At 36.1% G+C, this 18,338-nt stretch overlaps 1 protein-coding gene across 10 annotated transcripts; it reads right to left on the bottom strand.

Annotated features, from left to right (window-relative positions):
- Positions 1 to 428: 428 nt before the first annotated feature.
- Positions 429 to 18,331, bottom strand: LOC117321269 (midasin-like). Of its 10 annotated transcripts, XR_004531289.1 has the most exons (7): positions 15,788 to 16,404; positions 15,131 to 15,292; positions 12,983 to 13,099; positions 12,059 to 12,330; positions 10,385 to 10,509; positions 9,690 to 9,883; positions 429 to 752 (listed from the first exon to the last, which is right to left on the bottom strand). XR_004531289.1 is itself a non-coding variant. In XM_033875745.1 (5 exons), the coding sequence occupies exons 1-4, from the start codon at positions 13,975 to 13,977 to the stop codon at positions 10,432 to 10,434; spliced, it is 477 nt and encodes a 158-aa protein (XP_033731636.1). In that variant the 5' UTR covers positions 13,978 to 14,511; the 3' UTR covers positions 429 to 752; positions 10,385 to 10,431. The 10 variants fall into 10 exon arrangements, 3 of the variants coding, with proteins under 3 accessions (XP_033731636.1, XP_033731634.1, XP_033731635.1); XR_004531288.1 differs by lacking the exon at positions 9,690 to 9,883 and having other exon boundaries at positions 11,020 to 12,330; XR_004531290.1 differs by lacking the exon at positions 9,690 to 9,883 and having other exon boundaries at positions 11,859 to 12,330.
- Between the last annotated feature and the right edge of the window lie 7 nt (positions 18,332 to 18,338).

Here is an 18,338-nt window from a genome sequence, read left to right as displayed (position 1 = left end):
CTTTGGGGATTTCCCCCCTTTTTGGGGTTTCAGGGGTTGTTGAGGTTTTGTACTAAAGGAAAACCTTGGGAACTTTATTTTTGGTGGTCTTTTTTGGGGGGTTTTTCCTGAGGTTTGTTTTTTTTTAACTGGGGGGATGACCTATGACTTTACCTGTTGGTGGTCAGTGTGTCTGAGGCTGTTGTACTGAGTGACCTTTGATTATACCTGTTGGTGGTCAATGTGTCCGAGGTTGTTGTACTTAGTCACCTGTGACTTTACCTGTTGGCGGTCGGTGTGTCCGAGGTTGTTGTACTTAGTCACCTGTGACTTTACCTGTTGGTGGTCAGTGTGTCCGAGGTTGTTGTACTTAGTCACCTGTGACTTTACCTGTTGGTGGTCAGTGTGTCTGAGGTTGTTGTAATGAGTGACCTGTGACTTTACCTGTTTGTCAGTTTGTCCGAGGTTCTGGTACTGAGTGACCTGTTCTGGAGACATTGGGGTGAAGGTCAAACAGAAGTCAGTTTAGCTCTGGCATCCATCAGGAATGTTGCAAGAGTAGAGATGCGGGACTGATGCTGCCGCAGCAAAGAGGGAAACATACTCAAAAAGAGGCCACAAACACACATGTTGCCATGGTGACCTGGTAGCTATGTCAATACTCTCTGGCTGTGATTGGATAATGTCAGTAGTCAAATCATCCTCAGTCTTTTTATCCAAGCCAAGTTTTTTCAGAGTCTCTTGAATCTGTTTTACCTTCATGTGGTACTCATCTGCAAGGACCAAAACATTTAATTTTTCAGTTGCATATGACTCAGAATTAAATGATTTCAAGGAAAATTACATTATGTTCTTATATGTAGATTTCAAAAGTAAGGCTCAACTGAAGTATGCACACATCACAAATGGAAGTTACCTATGGCATCAGGGCAAATTCATGAACCAGCTGGCTCTAGCAAACAGCAAGCATCTTTAATATTCAAACAGGATATATGTAATGTTTAACAGCATCATGAACATGAAAATACATAATGTAAACTTGTGAAACAAGTTATATTAACTTATATTAATCACACTTGTTGACCCAGATGGAAGCACGTAAGGGGTCTTACTGTGGGAGGAAACCGGAGTACCCAAGGAAAACCCACGTGGTCGGGCAGGCGACCCCATACCTTTCCATGTCTGATCGGGGAATCGAACCCCAGCCTAGGTGAAAGGCAAGTGTGTTACCACTGTGCCACCCGAACACCCACAAAAAAAAATTCATTAATACATTCATTCATCTGTAACATCATCATAATCTGGCCTTCATCACACAATAGAAGTTTCACTTTCTTACGAGTAACTATGGCAACACTCTCAACTTCCAGGTCAACTGTTCTACAATGGTGACCTAGGGTCAATGTCCTTACTGCCTCCTGCTGTGTCCTGAATGGAGCTGGATGACCGACAGATTTCCAGAAGTGGACAAATTGTTTGTCTTTGTGAGCAAATGATGGATGAAGATGGTTGACCCCTGAATGTATAGGGTGAGGCAAACTGAAGGTGAAGGATGAAACGATGACAGATTTAATGTCTAAAGCATTATTTATTTTCATAATTATATAAATTGCCATATGATACAGTTATAACGTGAGCTGTTTTAGCTAGAGTATTGACAGACAAGCCTCCACTATAAACCATACCATATCAATCTCTTTATAACTGACACAAAATTTCCATTTTTTTTTTAATTTGAAAATGACCTTGACATAGATTTAAGATACCTGTCAATCACTACAGCACATTTAGATATAAAAGTTCGTCATCAAGTAAAATTTCTGGATTTACACTCCATGATTCTGAGAACAAGCCCAGCAAAGTAAGTGTGGACAAACTTTTGAAGAGAGATTCACACTTACAGCCATGATTAATCTATCCCCAATAAAGATTTGTTGCAAAGTATAAACATTGCTTGCTGTACTGGTCATTTTAGATGATAATCATGTGTATCAGGGTGTTCAGTAGATTTTAGAGTAGCTGGCACAATAGAAATAGTAGGTGGCACCATGTGTGTCAAAGGCACGCAGCCAACAGTGACGCCAAAGGCGGGGGGAGAGTATGAGAGGGGGCATGGCCCCCTGTCATAAGGGGGGTCTGGGAGGCCCCCCACCAGGAAAATTTTAAATCAAAGAGGCCAGATATGGGTTTTCCCACTATATAACAGTAGTTTTGGGAAATAATTTAGCAATGAAAAATGCACTTTTTACCTTTTTGCATGTACATTTTGTATATATATATGTATTGTAAAACTTCTGAGTGTACCAACTGGTGTTTTTGTTTTATTTAGAAGTTTTTGTGAAGAATTAATGATGTCTGTACATTCATGTCTTGTGTCTTTTTTATTAGAGTTGTGTTAGTGTGTGGAAAATAAGCCAATTCTGTGTCAGTAACGTAGTGTGACCCAACTACATGTCAATCACGTCAGACTTTGGTAATCATCTCTCTTCAGAGGATCGCACTCCATAGTTAATCATATGGTTATATTGTACCGTTGTGCGACGATGAACAGTTCAAATGCATCTAAATAACATACCCTTTTGTTTTTTCCTTGAAGAGACTTCAAAAAAGTCGTTTATTGGTTTCATGGCCTCAGACCACAATTAATTTCCCTCTTTGTTCTACCAAAGAAAAATCGAAATTAAAATATTTCAGAAGTTTGCAAAAAATCTGGCTTTCACATCACTTGTAGAACTATTCAAGCTGAACATACCGTGAGCTGGAAAGTACCCCATGACCGGCATTTAACAAAGTTATTTATATTTAAGTGTAACCACCCTACTATATTGTAGGAAAATCCGGAAAATCACAAAATATTACTACTCAAGCCTTATAACTCCCCGTGTCCTGCCTCACAAACAAACATGGAAATGGTGTCAAAACAAAATTCTGCCACTAGATTAAATATTGCACTATAAATCTATGCTAAAATTATGTCCATATCTGTAACAGCTAAGTCAGGAAAAAATATTTAGTAACAGTCCTGAAATTTCAATATGTACTACATTCGTGTACAACGACCCGGAAGTATAATTGTGGTCTGAGGCCTGTATATATGTCAAATGTTGAAAAATAAAATTTTCATTAAGTATACAGTATTATATGTTATTGATTAAGTTTAAAATCAAATTTGAAGTTATTCTGTTCAAAAATAAAAATTCTATGGTCATTTTACTACCCCTACCCCTGGCCAGAGGCCAATTTTCACTGACTGAGCAGGGTCACCATGCAAACATTCCTGTTTTGCACACAATGTTGATGGAATAGTTGCAATGAATTTATGACAATAACACACATTCAGCAGACTAACTTGTGTCATATTTTTATTATGTTCTTGAAAAAAATAAAGATGTTATAACATGTTAATTAAGAAAAACTTGAAAATTCAAGATTTTAAAAAGATTTTTGTATATATTAGTGAATAACTTTTTCATTTGATGTCTCAGCCTGTCTAACTTTTTGCATTCTGAAAGACCAGTTTTTAAAGATAATATTTACATAGACACACTTGGGGGTCACTTAGTAGTAATCAGGTAATTAGTGGTCAAGTGGTCAAGGGTCCCCTGGGGGTACACTGTTCTGGAAGTCTACCTCAGAGTACTAAAGAGAGCATAACTTGTACTGGCACCAAGTAATGTGACTGAATTTTCATGTTCTGGCACCAAGTAATGTGACTGAATTTTCATGTTAAGTAATTCTGGGTAGTTACACTACATCTCACCGTTTAAATTTTTGGCATAAATTCAAGTTTTCAATGATTTTTTTGAAATTTAAAATGGGATTTTACAATTTTCTAAGGAAAAATTTCATTTAAATGCTTAAAATGTGAAGTTTTGAAGTATAATTGTGGTCTGAGGCCTGTATCATGATGAACCGGAAGCATGTGCTTGTAACTCATGGTCAGTCAGACGTTTTTATCGCAGCGCGAAAAAAGCATCACACACAATACCTAGATTAACATTGATCGGTGTCGTGAAGAAGCTTGTTGTTTTCTTCCGACGGTGTTTTGACAGCATGGACAAGTGAACGATGAGTAAACATTGAATATTATATAAATAAGGTTGTGTTTTATTTGTTTCCCAAACTCCCCAAAGTCAGAATACGTTTCACAACATTTTAATATTTAAGTAGACATCTGAAAGTATCCGGCGCCGGGAGCAAAGTAGCCGGTAAAATGCGCCGGTCGCCGGCTTATTTTGAACACCGTGTGTATTAGTATTATGTTATACTATAATAAAAACATGTGTCATAATCAATACCAGGTCATACTTTTTGTACAAATTATACACTGCTTTGGTAAGTTTACATTGGCCACAAATATGAAAACCCTAACTGGTAATAGGGTACAGTGGAACCTCTATAAACCGAACATGCATGGGACATGGATATTTGTTCGGTTTACAGAGGGTTCAATTTGGAGAAGTTGATCGAAAAATGACCGGCACATGTATACGTAGACAATTTGGTTTGTCTGAATAATATGAACATTATGAAAGTTAATCAATGTATATATTGCAGATTATATAAGAAAGACAAATAAGTATAACTGTAGTTTTAAACAGTATTTTTACGTGTACAACTGCACTTAACGATCGACATACATTGTGTTGCATCCGGTGAAGCTTCGTCATGTGGATGGGGCCGATACGGAATATTTTACACATTGAATAATATGAAATGTTGTTTAGATTTTTTGTTTCAATATTAATTACAATTGATCAGTTGATACTAGTCGTATTTCCGACATCTGTATTGTCTAAAAAAAATCACGGCTTCATTTATTACCATGCAAAAAAGACCACCTTTGGGCCTTATTTAATTGTGTCATTTAATTTTCTCAAAAAACTAACAGGATATGTCATCAATTTTACTGCATAGCCATGATTTTTTACGGAAACTTTCTATGGTTAGTTTTTGAAATATGTGACATTTTCTTACCCCACCCCCCTTAATACTTCACTCCAATTTTGGTACATCTCTCTATTCTATGACGTCATATACTGGAAACATTATTTTGGTTTATCAAATTGATGGGCCATTAAATTTAGTGGATTTTCAAGAAAACTAATATCATGTGTGGGTCATTACATAAGAAAATTTAAAGATTTTTCCTAATCATGTGGGCCATTCAGTAAATTTGATGGCCAATGGCCCCATATGGCCCCCTCCAAAATGAACCCCGAGTACATAATTTAAATGTTTCAGTATATATTACTAAATGCACACATTACCAAAATATAGGGTACAGTTGTTGCGGCAGTAGCGGATCACTTTGCATACAATCACTGCACACGATTTTACGTGTTGTTTTTTTGACAGGTATTGTATATCTCCAGAAAGCAAATTTAATTACCTTTCTTGTGATACCAAAAGATCTGAATAGAATTGAACATACGAAATGAAACAAGCAAAACAAGACCTACCGAATTGTCGGCTATAGCGGATCAGTACGTCTATAACGGATCACGTCCCCTTGCGGGCCCCTGGTGACGAGTCAAGTTTGCTGGGATGTCTCAAAATGCTATTTTCGGATGCCAATAGACCCCGTCTAATATTAAATCGAAGCTTTTGTTCTGAATATACTAAACAGTAGGTACATAACAACTCAAAAATATGGCTCTTTACAACTAACAACTTTAACGTCATTTCACAGGACGAATTTGCGTTATTCAACTTTATGTCGACGACGTCACCGATGTTAACGTTAGATATATTTTATGGGAATATACCATTTTATATCTAATAGATCTTTCTTTACGATATCGGTAATGTGTATTCCATCTCAACAAGTCAAAATTGTAAGCAGGAAACACTGATTGTATCTTTTATCCAAATTAAATACATGGAAATTGAGTGTCATCCGTGGAAAAAATACCGAGCCGTACATGACGGATAGTCTAGTCGTTAGACTGTTCTATTATCAATTTTCTTATGTTTTCCTGTTTAACTCTGCGAATGAAAACAAAGTGATAATTACAAATCGGCATAGAGTTTCTTTCACATTTTAGATTTGAAATTAAAATTTAGTTCACATGAAACTAAGAATTCTATAGGCCTGTTTTTTTTTATACTCGAACATGTTTATGGTTTGAAATAACCTGAAACATGTTTAAGCTATTAAACATATACATGTTCAAGGGTTTTAAAAAACGCATTGGTTGAACAAAATGGTGTTAAAACAACAACTGAACTAGCTACAATATTTGCATATATAAATTTCTGTAGCCAATATCAAGAGATATTGCATGTTTAAGATTTTTTAAAATTAGCAATGAAATCATTAAGTAAGAATATTTTAAAGAGCATTTAGTGACTTCACATTTCGGGCAACATGCTTATATTTATATATTTTTGGAAAATTAAGCAGCGGAAAAGTATGTAAAAAATATCAGGTGAATGAGCTAACAATTGTCTAGTCTACTAGTGTATGGAATTTCAAGAAAATACATTTAAAAACGAAGTCATAAAAATTCATTGAAATTTTTTCAAAATGCACGAAATATAAAGTAAAAATATGACATGACCGAATACTTTTGGCACATTACTGTAACTTGAACATATACTGTCTGAAAAATGAGATGTACAAAGAGAACAACAGCTTTTTTCAGAAATGTTTTAATATAATGAAATCATGCCGAAGTGATACTCCATATCAACTTTAATGCTCTGTTACTGTCATCGTTGCAAACAAACCCTGGAGAACATGAAGGTCCTATCAGACCAAAGGGTTATTATGAAGAAATCAACAATCTTTAGTCTTTGTCCGACTTTCAGTCTCACTTTCGTTTAGAGAAATCAACATTTGAAAGTCTCCTCCCTCGCCTGTCAGCTCTACAGCTTGCAGCAGCACTTGCTCCACCATCTTGAACCGATCTCAAACATGCTTTTAATCGCGGTTGAGGAATTCTTTAACCATTTAACCGAGTGGCTAAAACCAAGCAATAAAAAACGCTTAACCATAAAAGTGTTTTAAACCTTAAAACATGTTTGAGTATAAAAAAAACAGCCCTTATATATTTTCATTCCAGTTTGAATTCTATACCTTTAATTTTTTTATTGCTGTTAATTTTCATCAGAGACAGCATTGTTATATAGGCCTCTCTTTTCAATAAACTACTACAGTATCTTTAAAATAAAAAATTAATAAAGAGCAAAACATGTTAAATTGAAATATCCACCGAATACATTTGTATAATGTATTGTTTACGACACTAGTGAGAGTAATAATTTATAAACTAAACTTAAGCATTGTAGATATTTTCATTTATTCTTTAATACAGAGCTGCATACACTCTCCTGTCATCTCTGGGAAAAAAATGTTGCAAAACTTGTATGTATTATTATACCATGTTTAAATGTTATGGACTTTGGCACATGTTTTTATTGATTAGTCCATTTAACCTAGTCAGTTTCATTTGGATTTTTAGCGAACAGGGGTATCTAACGTTTAAAAAACCTAATTATAATAGTTTTTCTTCGTTTAAACTTTAAAAGTTTAACACGACTCCCTAAACAATTATTGCACTGACTGAAACAATTTTGAGACGACCCCTGGATCAGCTGCGTCACAGCTCTACGTCACCTCAGACTGACTTGGTTCAGTGTGACAGTGACAGCTAATGGGGCATGGCGATTGATGGTACTTTATTAGTTTTGGTCTACATAGAGTCTAGTGTAATTAGCTTGGATGAACACCACTTGGAATTTCTTATTCAGCATGCAATATTGGACCGCTAACACAGTAATCGGCGAGTGATCACATTGCAAATGACTGTATCCGTGAGAGCGTCTGCTCTGTGAGCAGAACGACATGATGAAGCTGATACAATAAGTACCTATACCAAGTTATGCATCTGATTTTGTGCAAGTGAATGAATAATTAATTCAACGACCATTTGGGATTGTAATTGACAGACTGGACGATTCAAGGAAGGCTACGGTAGACTCTTCTCATTCGAAAGTGGCCTATGTTTACAAAGTATTTTTAGTGTCAACACATGGCATCAGCTAGGGGCGATATGAGGGGAAATTAGTACACAGTAAAATTATTACTTGATCAATTGTACTGCTCCTCTTCAAGTTGTTTATCTGATAATGGTGACCATTCGAAATTCGAAATAGCGAATGCACGTGTACGAGTAGTATGCGAATACATACGCGTGCGCAAATAAAACAGTGATCCGCTATAGCCGATAAATTACACTTTAAGCAATGCAAGATTACGAAATAATGAATTGTTATCAAATAATACACCATAAGTCATCATTCAATTGCATTTTTATGTGTTTGACAGTGTGTTGTATCTTAGAAACCATTTCCCAATCGAGACTGTCCGTTATCCAAGAATGGGAGATGGCGGCCATATCTTGTTTAGCGGAACAACACCCTCCTGGGAGTCGTACTTTTTTCATAATCAGCTTGAGTTTTTCGAGTGATCCGCTATAGCCGATGATCCGCTACTGCCGCAACAACTGTGTTGGGTGTTATGAAAAAAGCTTACAACATCATTCAAATATAATTCAGTTATTTAATGAATAAACTTAAAATAGCATCAATAATTGAGATTACTTTAAAATGCGCCCCCCTTTTAGATCTTCGGGAAGTCTTACCCCCATGGCCAACAGCAAACAGATCTCTATCCATCCGGGAAGAATCCACGTTGTCGTCTGCGTCTGACAGCTGCATCATCCGGATGACAGCTGTATGTTATTGTCTACGTTATAAATACGCTTGACATCGAAGCGAATTTAAGCGTTTAGATGACCCCACAAAAGAAATAATCTAGAGGAGTTCCGAATGTAAAGAGTTATCGGTCCTGATTCTCGGATACTAGCTACAACGTCCTTAAATCAAATGCGAAACTCGCGATCAGGCTTCTAGCTCTACTTGCATTGAGAAGATAAACAAACTGCCGCGCTTCAATGAAGTGTGGCATTGTTTCATAATTGTTGTGTTGATTATACCCCATAGGCCTACCGTCATAATGCCCCCTTGGGGTATATATATATTGGATACCTGTACAAATCACCTACATGTATACATAGATCCCGAGACAATTAAGCTTCACACAATACCCCCCGTCACAGGTGTTGTTTCACGGTTGACTGGTCTGACCTCGTGTCATAATCGCTCAGGTAAGGCCGGTTTTCAGAAGTACATTTTGGTATATTTTAACAGTAACCGGACACAAAATCAGTCCATGTTCAGAATTCAGAGGTATCAGTATTTGGAAGATTTTTAATACTATAATAAAGAAGAACCAATTCCATACAATGACAATTCGTTCGGTATTCAGAGGTGTTTGGTTTTTAGAAGGTTCGGTTTTGGGAAGTTGCACTGTATTTATATATATATACTCAATTGCAAACAGATCAATGGTAAAGCAATACATGCCTCCTACCGACCCCTGCTAAAAATAGTAACAGTGACCTTGACCTTGTCCCAGAAACACTAAAACTCCAACTTGATCTGTAGCTACTCATGGTGAAGTTATATACCAACTCTCTCAAACATACCTTGATGAATGACTGAGAAAAGTGCTGAAAACTGAGTGGATCGAGTGACAGACATACATACATACAGACAGACAGATGTGGGGGAAACCTATAGTACCCTGGTTTCACCGGTAGAGGATTAATAAAATAGTTATAGGAGAAACTACATGTTGTTACCGGTCTTTCAGTAGGAGCCACGTCCTCTTGTAGAACATGTGCCAGTGTAAGGCCATGTAGTGGTACTCCATTTCTTCTCCTGTGATAGAACCTTCACATGCATCCAAGAGTCTATACCTCCACTTCACTGCATCTAGTACCTACACCAGTCAAGGTCAGAGTACTCACAACAGTCAAGGTTGGGGTCAGAGTACCTACAACAGTCAAGGTCAGAGAACTCACAACAGTCAAGGTTTGGGTCAGAGTACCTACAACAGTCAAGGTCAAGGTAAGAGTACCTACAACAGTCAAGATCAGAGTACCTATGACAGTCAAAGTCAGAGTACTCACAACAGTCAAGGTCATATAACCTACAACAATCATGTTCAGAGTACTCACAACAGTCAAGGTCAGAGTACCCACAACAGTCAAGGTCAGAGTACCTACAACAGTCAGGGTCAAGAGTACCTAAAATAGTCAAGGTCAAGGTCAATGTACCCAAAACGGCCAGGGTCAGAGTAACTACAACAGTCAAGGTCACAGAAACTACATGTAACAGTCAAGGCTATCGTCTACTACATCACACTCAATGACACCACTTTAATATATATTACATATCTTAAAAGATAATATTTAATGAATTCATCAATAAATTTAAACAGAATACAGAATTATTGTTATACCTTCTTCTACAGGAGAGTCATACAGAAATATACCTTGATAACATCTACGTAATTTGTTAGCTGAAGGGAGGCAATAGCTTTCAGCAGTTCTTCCTTCTGGGGCAACAGTACATATATGTCACAAAGCTCAGTGTGGTCCCGTCTACCCAGGGCAAATCCTGTAATGAAATAAATACAAAGTGAGCAGGAGATCACATAGATACACCCCCAACCCCATCTTCAACAAGCTAGAGCACCTGTCCCCTATCATTCCCAATAAACCCCGAAACTCTAACTTTATCTGGCGCTACTCATACCAAAGTTGTATACCAACTTTCACAAACATACCTTGAAGCAAGGCTGAGAAAAGCTCAGAAACTGAATGCACAGACTTACAGACGGACGGACAGACGGATGGAGAGGAAACCTCTAGTCCCCCTGGTTTCACCGGCAGGAGACTAATAAATCTTTCCAGGGGTTTATGAGATATCTTGTACACCATCTGTTTTATCTTATAAGTGATCATGAGCTACGAAAACCTGGACTGATAATCACTGAAATCTTATCAAGTGTAGAACCTGATGATGTGATGTTATGGTGTGGATATGGACTAAATCTGTCCAGAAATTCATGAGATATGTTGTAAAAAATCATTTTGTTTTTTAAAGTAAAAAAGTGTGACTTTTGACCTTTAACATGTACGAACGGCACAGTAGAACTTTCTCAGCAAATCGTTCAAATCCTCAGTTGAATAATCTTTGATCAGCGTAAGAGAGAGATCGCATGTCAACAGAAAGTCAGTCAAGATGTTTTCCGCTGTTTTCACCACATTTTTCGTATTTTTGCTGTCATGGTCATCCAAAATTTGCTGTATTTCGTGTTTAGATGCCAGGGCAAACCTACATAAACCGTCTGCACCACTCATAGCCATTTCAGGTTGTGCAAACGACAAGGGAAAGTAACTCTAATGTTTACAGGAAATCGTAATCACTCGGACGCATTCGGGTACTTCCGGAAAGGTTAGCGGTCAACAGTCAATTTTAACAGTTAATTTTAACAGTTTGTTTGAACCAGCGACCACAACAGTTAAACTTTGGCATTTTTACTCAATACATTTATATAATGACTATTGATTAAGGGTATAACAAGATAAACAATTTATCATTATTATCATTAACCAGTTTACTGTCCACTATTACGGCCTTTCCACCTTTCAGTGGACGAGTGGATAAACAAGCATACCGGGCATTGCCAAAGCATTAATACATGTCCCCTAACCCCCCTCACTAAAAATAGTAACAGTCACCCTAAAACAGAATCTTGTCCAAAATATTATATAATAAAATATTATGGTCCTTTATCATTGTGTGAAGTTTGATCAAAATCGCTCAAGGAATGAAGCCTCTAGAGTGCTGACTAACTTTGGCATTACCTACCTTCATACAAGACGGACGGAGAGGAAAACTATAGTCCTACCTTGTTTCACTGGTAAAGGACTTATAAGATAATATGTTTTTGCTTCACTCACATTTCATAATAGAAATTGTCTGTACATCTTGGTGTTCTCTAAGGTTGTACAACTCTACAAGGAGGAAAGACACAAAAGTGTCTAAATTTTGACAGAGCTGGAGAACTTGTCTGTTAGATATAGCAGTAAGTAAATAGCTTTATACAAAGGTTTCTTCAGTAAATCAATACATGAAATCAGCACAGTGTACATACACCTACCTTTCTCGTCACAAAACTTCTGATATTCTTGACATACCCATCACACGATGCATGTATCAATGCCTTGACCAATAAAAATGCCTCTATCTGTCTGCTGTTGCCTCACCATGGCAGCACGGATTAGATCGAGTATGACAGGCCGTTCCCCAAGTGAGATATTCTCTCTCATGTCAGTATGTAGAGACATCAGCCAATCACAGGCTCCATCATCTGAGACCTTGACCTTGTAACATGACCTTGACATCATGAGAGCTGTATAGTGACCCATCCTCCTACAAAAACAATCATGTTTTTACGCAAAAATAAACAACAAACAAGTGGAAATAAATGAAACAACTGATTCAGAATTAGATTTAATGCCTTCTGATTGTTTAAAACATCCTTTGGTAACATGATCACAAGAAAAGAAGTGAATGGAAAGCTGTTTTATATATGTTTATTCTGTCAGTAAATGACATTCCACATTCCAGAGGATATCCACATACACAACTTCTACTGCACTTGAAGATGAAGATGCAGGAATATCTGAGACATATGCCCTGAACAAAATATCTAAGACTGATGGACTGACAAAATTAATGTAGGTATTGTCCCCCTGGTAGTACCAACAGGGGTACTAATGTACTACCTGCGTAAAGCTGAATAACACAGATATGGGAGAATTATAAATCATCATAGCTCTGGATATTTCTCAAAATTTTGGATCCATCGCCAAAAACAGCCCACATAATGAAATGATTTATTTTTACCTCATTTCTTACATATCAAATAAGAAATATTTCAGAATTTAATAGAAAACAAATTTGTCAACGAAACACTTCCAAATTTCCAGGGAAAAAGAAAGCATGTAAACAACAGACTGGAAGAATTTCCTGATCTGAAATTTCCCTTTTGTTGCATGGCAGAAAATGTGCAGGTTCCCACCTGAAGTTAGGATGTGGTGTTATGGTTGGGATGACACCATCGATTACACCTCTTTCGTTGATGTTAAGGACGCCGTGGGGCTCCAACAGGGCATTCAGTCTATCTAGGACGAAGGCACTGAAAAGACATGGAAGTATAATTAGCATGCTGATACTTTAATTACATCTACAAATTGAAGAACAGAATACTAATTTATAACTAGAAACACACGCTGAAAGATTAAACCTTAAACTAAATACAGCCACAACACAAACTGTTAAAGGGACAATTTAGTCAAGCATGCTTTTTAAAATTCAAGCAGAATCGATATATCCAGACAAAAGCATTTGCGGTCAACAGTTATCGACTATGTACCCAAAGTCCAGTATGGTCAGTTTAAGTTTGAGGAAAGCCCACATCAAATATAGCAATACTCCAAATATAGTGCAACGTGTTGCGTCCTCTGGCGGGAACAGAGTTACTTGTAAACACATCCACGCGATCGAAGCACAGAGTGACGACACGGTAGATCTAATTTCACGTATACTTATTTCTTTGGATTTTGCTTTAACAACATGCGTGGCAAACAGTTGTTACATGTATCATAATTGATAGATTCATTAATGATTTATTGTGTTGACAATTCAAATCGACCACACACATGTTTATTCCAGGGTCACCAAACGGGAATTCGTGTTCATGTAATTGTGTACACACATGCATGTATACGGCCGATACGTATGCAGAAAAAGATTGTATTTTCATTTGTGAACGAATGCAAACAAACGCTAACACCAATCTAAGTGATGTTTTTCATCTATGATGTAATCAGAACAATACTTATAACAAGTACGAATGGAATTATGATAATGGAAGTTGTACAGAACAAAAATATCGCACCTCAACATAACTCCGTAGGCCGATCTAGGCCAAGTCTCGGCAAACTCGCTTGCAACTGTATGAACTTCTTCATAGTTGTCGCAACCGTTCGAAAAACTCACATCTGTTATATTCATGACCTAACAGTAGTTCTCCATATATTTTGTTTATCCATTCACTGTCTACGTTTGGTACGAAACCCGCAACCTATAGTTAAAATATCCGCTAACAGCTTCAAATGCAAACCAATGTTGTTTACACTCACGAGACGGGGCTGTGCTTGCACATATGTATACAAAGTGTGTAGAGACGACTTGCTCATTTGCATATAAATTGTATGATTATACGATTAGGATCCCCCTTACAATTAATTAAAAAACGCATGGAAAACATACACTTGTATCTTTATATGACCAATGATAGTTCATAAGGAGAACTGAAGTACACTTTCATGAAATAATTTGTGAAATGATAAAAAAGTAAACAAACTTGACTAAATTGTCCCTTTAACATATTATAGCATTTTTTTCTCACTCATATTTCCGGGCATTAACACAATAAAAAATGATTAGCACCATGATGAATTGAAAGAAAGAAAACCATGTTCTGTAACTACAATTTGTGCTATCATTATTTGGCAGAACATTTTCAGCACAAAATCCACTAAAATAAGATTACCACTAAAATATGTACATTTACAGTATATATATTCACCTCAGCCAATGACATTTTAACTCTGAATATTTCCTTTTAACTTCATTGTGAGGAGTAAGAGATGTATTTAACGTTTAATTTACTGTATCACAGAAAAATATTATTAAGAAATGCAATAAATACAAAGTCTTAAGTCAGTTAAGTAGAAAATATTCTACATGCTCTTTAAGATATATATCAACATACAAATTTCAATGGCTGTTGAAATATACTAGCAACAGAACTTAACATGAAGTCTAGGGGCTATGGTAGCTGAGTGGTTAAGGTGTCCTGACACTTTATCACTAGCCGTCCATCTCTGGGTTGCGAGTTCGAAACCCACATGGGGTAGTATATTTGCCTAGTACCGACCATAGGCCGGCGGTTTTCTCCGGGTACTCCGGCTTTCCTCCACCTCAAAAACTTGGCACACCGTTAATGACCCTGGCTATTAAAACAACGTTAAACAAAATAAACCAAACTAATACGAAGTCTTGGCAGATTTACTATATGGATGAAAGGATCGCAAGCAATGAACATACCTTTCTGTTACATTATTTAGGACATAACATGTTATTCTCTCTAAACAATTGATACCTGCAGAAGTTGACATTGTCGATAAGTAGCCAGTGACCGGCCTGTAATGCCTGTACCAGCACGCTGTCAGCCCACTTAAATGCCCTGCCGCCTGACCCTAAAGAGGTCAGCGTTAACTTGGAGGTCACCTTTTCTCCAAGTCTGTTACTGTCTTCAGAAATTCTGAAATTATTAGAAAATGTCAGTCACCATACTAAATAAATTACCTGGTAATCAACAACATGGTATTTTATCATTGTGTGAAGTTTGATAAAAATTCCTTGAGGAGTGAAACTGCTAAAGCGCTCACAAACTTGGGCACTACGTACATATTATGCACAAGACGGATGGAGAAGAAACCTAATTCTCTCGGATCCACTTAAAACAGTTTAAAGAAGATACCCATTACATATTATATACAACTTCTAACTGTGTACAGTAGAAGCTTAAGGGAAACTTGTCAATTTATCTTAGGCTTGTAATCAAGATACCCCTATATACATTTATCATCTGAGGAACAAGAGAGGTAGCCATTTGAATCTTTGAATTGAATATAGTTAAACAATTTACAATTTGTCACAACCTTAGATATCCATATATAGAATACATACTTTCTTGTTCCAGGATTTACATGAAATATAAAGGAATTTGAAGCAATAATTCTTGTTATGTCCTTACCTGCTCCTTTATCAGATGTCTGAGTCTGTTTCTTTGTCCAATATGTAAATACTGAATATATGTATTATGTTCTAAGCATCAGTGTATATGTTAGCAATATGTACCTATTTGTCATATATAAGTCTGTTTTATGTCGCCTATGAAGATAATGTGAATAACTATATTTATATACACGTATGTCTATATCACCCATTTCGGTATGTACAACAGCTGTACATGTATTAATACACGCGTACGGTAGCACCCATTTTGGTACACATACGCATCAACTGTTTGTTACATGTATATATATAATAGGTAGTAGTAACTTTCTTATTTATTATTCACTTGTTCTGTCACATTACTCCGATATGTACACAGCAATGATAATATTGGTATTATATGCCATGCATACGTGTGCAAAATGTACTTATATTAGGTGTAATGAAAAATAAGGGAACTTTTTCACTGTTTTAGATTGAATCTTTATTAACTATCTTTTATCACTGTATCGTTGTTGTTGTCATGTGCAATATAAAATGCACTCAATGTTCAAAATCTAGTAAAGTATTAGCACGCGCACGCGATGGCCTGCTCTGCTGTATTATACTGTACAAAATTGTATAGGTATTCAAACAAACAAAAATATAAGCTTTATTCTAATATATTGCTAGGTTGAAATTACCAAATATTATATGCGGACCTACCGTGGATACGAATATTTAAATCCAATTACTCTATCGTGTACAATAAGCCCTTTTTGACAATCCTTCTGTCTAGTCTATATATTGAAGTTACTTCCAATGTCACGTATTTATTTGCTACGCTGTATGTTAAACATCATGCTCGCTTTTCTCAAGCAAGTGTTTGAATGCATTTTCTGTGTAAATGCGAATGAATCAATGTTTGATATTGAGTCGTGGAAATATCCCGTATTACAACGTTATAAACTTAATCGCTCCGTTTAGCTAAAGGAAGGCGAACATATCACAGGGGCCTGTTGTGTTAGTTTAAACAATCTCGTTTTTATTAAAGATTCTACTACTTTTCTCTCTCTTATACGCATACTCAAACCAATTTAACATATATAATTATGTAATTACCCTACTCAACCAATTTATTTTTTGTTTATCTACAATTATTTGTGTGTATTTATAATTATTTTGTATTAAAATTCATGGTAAAATACTTCGAGGACCTATGCTTTCAAGCGTCCACTGCACCTTGATGAGTCATGATCACTTCCGTTTCCCAAAGTTTGTACATGTGTTTCGAAGTTTATGATGTTAAGAATGATTTGTGTGTGTGTGTGAAAGTTGTATTTGTAATTTCCTGTATGTTCTGTATTTGTCCTATATGTATACTCAACTGCTGCTCATGTCACCTACCTGAAGACTCATTTAACAACGTAAACCCGCCTTGGATGATCGACCGACCCTACTTGCCAGCAAATTCTTTCTCATTTGACAATGGGTAATATTTTAGATATTTTTATGTTACCAGCTTTAATTACGGTCGATTATTAACTTTGCTAGATCTAATTATTTTTCTAGGGATTCTTGTCATGGCTATCCAATTACATTTCTATTATCATATTTTAACAATTTATCATATTTCCTTGTATCACTTTTTATATTTTTATCCTGTTGTAATGATATCGAAAGAAATCCTGGACCTCTACATAACTTAAACCTAGTTCACTTAAATGTGCGTTCTCTCAGAAATAAGATATCAATTATTGAAGCTGAATTTGAAAATATTGATATTGTATGTATAACTGAATCTCATCTAAATCAACAGATATCTGATGTCGACATTCGATTACAAACCTTTAGTAATAAACTTTTTAGGAAAGATAGAAGTACAGGTCCTGGTGGTGGAATTATAGTTTATCATAAAGATGATATCGTTATAAACAGAAGATTGGAATTAGAGCGAGATGATATTGAATTACTCTGGCTCAAGGTTCGTGTAGATAATCATAAATTTCTTCTTGGTTGTATCTATAGACCTGATAATAATGTTGATTACTGGGTCAAATTAGATGACTCATTAACTAGAGCTACTGATACTTCATTGGATGTTATACTAACAGGTGATATTAATATAGACATGTTGAATATTCCATTAAACGATCACTTGTCAAGACTACTTATTAAACATAACTTATCTAGCCTTATTAGTGAACCTACAAGAATAACGCCTGATAGTGCCACATCCATTGATGTAATCTTTACTAATAATCTGAACCTAATTAAAAACACTCATGTAAGTCCACCATTCTGCAGTGACCACTCTCCAGTCCATGCTCAAATTTCTTTTACTTTATTCAAACAAGCAAGCTATAAAAAACCACTATTAAAATATGATGAGGCTGACTTTGACAGTATAAATAATGCTCTCCTCAATATTGATTGGTTGAACATTTCATCAAATCAAGACTCTAACACATTCAACTCCTTTATACTTGATTCAATAACTGAGCAAGTCAATACTTTCATTCCTTCAAAAGTTATAACCATACGTCCAAATGATAAGCCTTGGATGAATAACATTATCAGACTGAAAATGA

This window comes from Pecten maximus, unplaced genomic scaffold (assembly GCF_902652985.1).
Source record: "Pecten maximus unplaced genomic scaffold, xPecMax1.1, whole genome shotgun sequence".
NCBI classification, from domain to species: domain Eukaryota; kingdom Metazoa; phylum Mollusca; class Bivalvia; order Pectinida; family Pectinidae; genus Pecten; species Pecten maximus.
Note: the sequence above shows the minus strand (reverse complement) of the source record. Positions and strands in the feature narration are given on the sequence as shown.

What these genes read in the sequence shown, in the direction of transcription:
- LOC117321269 (XM_033875743.1), bottom strand. Translation starts at nt 13,455, where the DNA reads ATGTGTTTACAAGTAACTCTGTTCCCGCCAGAGGACGCAACACGTTGC. An exon ending in ACACCACATCCTAACTTCAG is followed by an intron (nt 12,331 to 12,982) that starts GTGGGAACCTGC and finishes TTGTTTTTGTAG; the next exon opens with GAGGATGGGTCACTATACAG. An exon ending in ATCTAATCCGTGCTGCCATG is followed by an intron (nt 10,510 to 12,164) that starts GTGAGGCAACAG and finishes ATTTCATTACAG; the next exon opens with GATTTGCCCTGGGTAGACGG.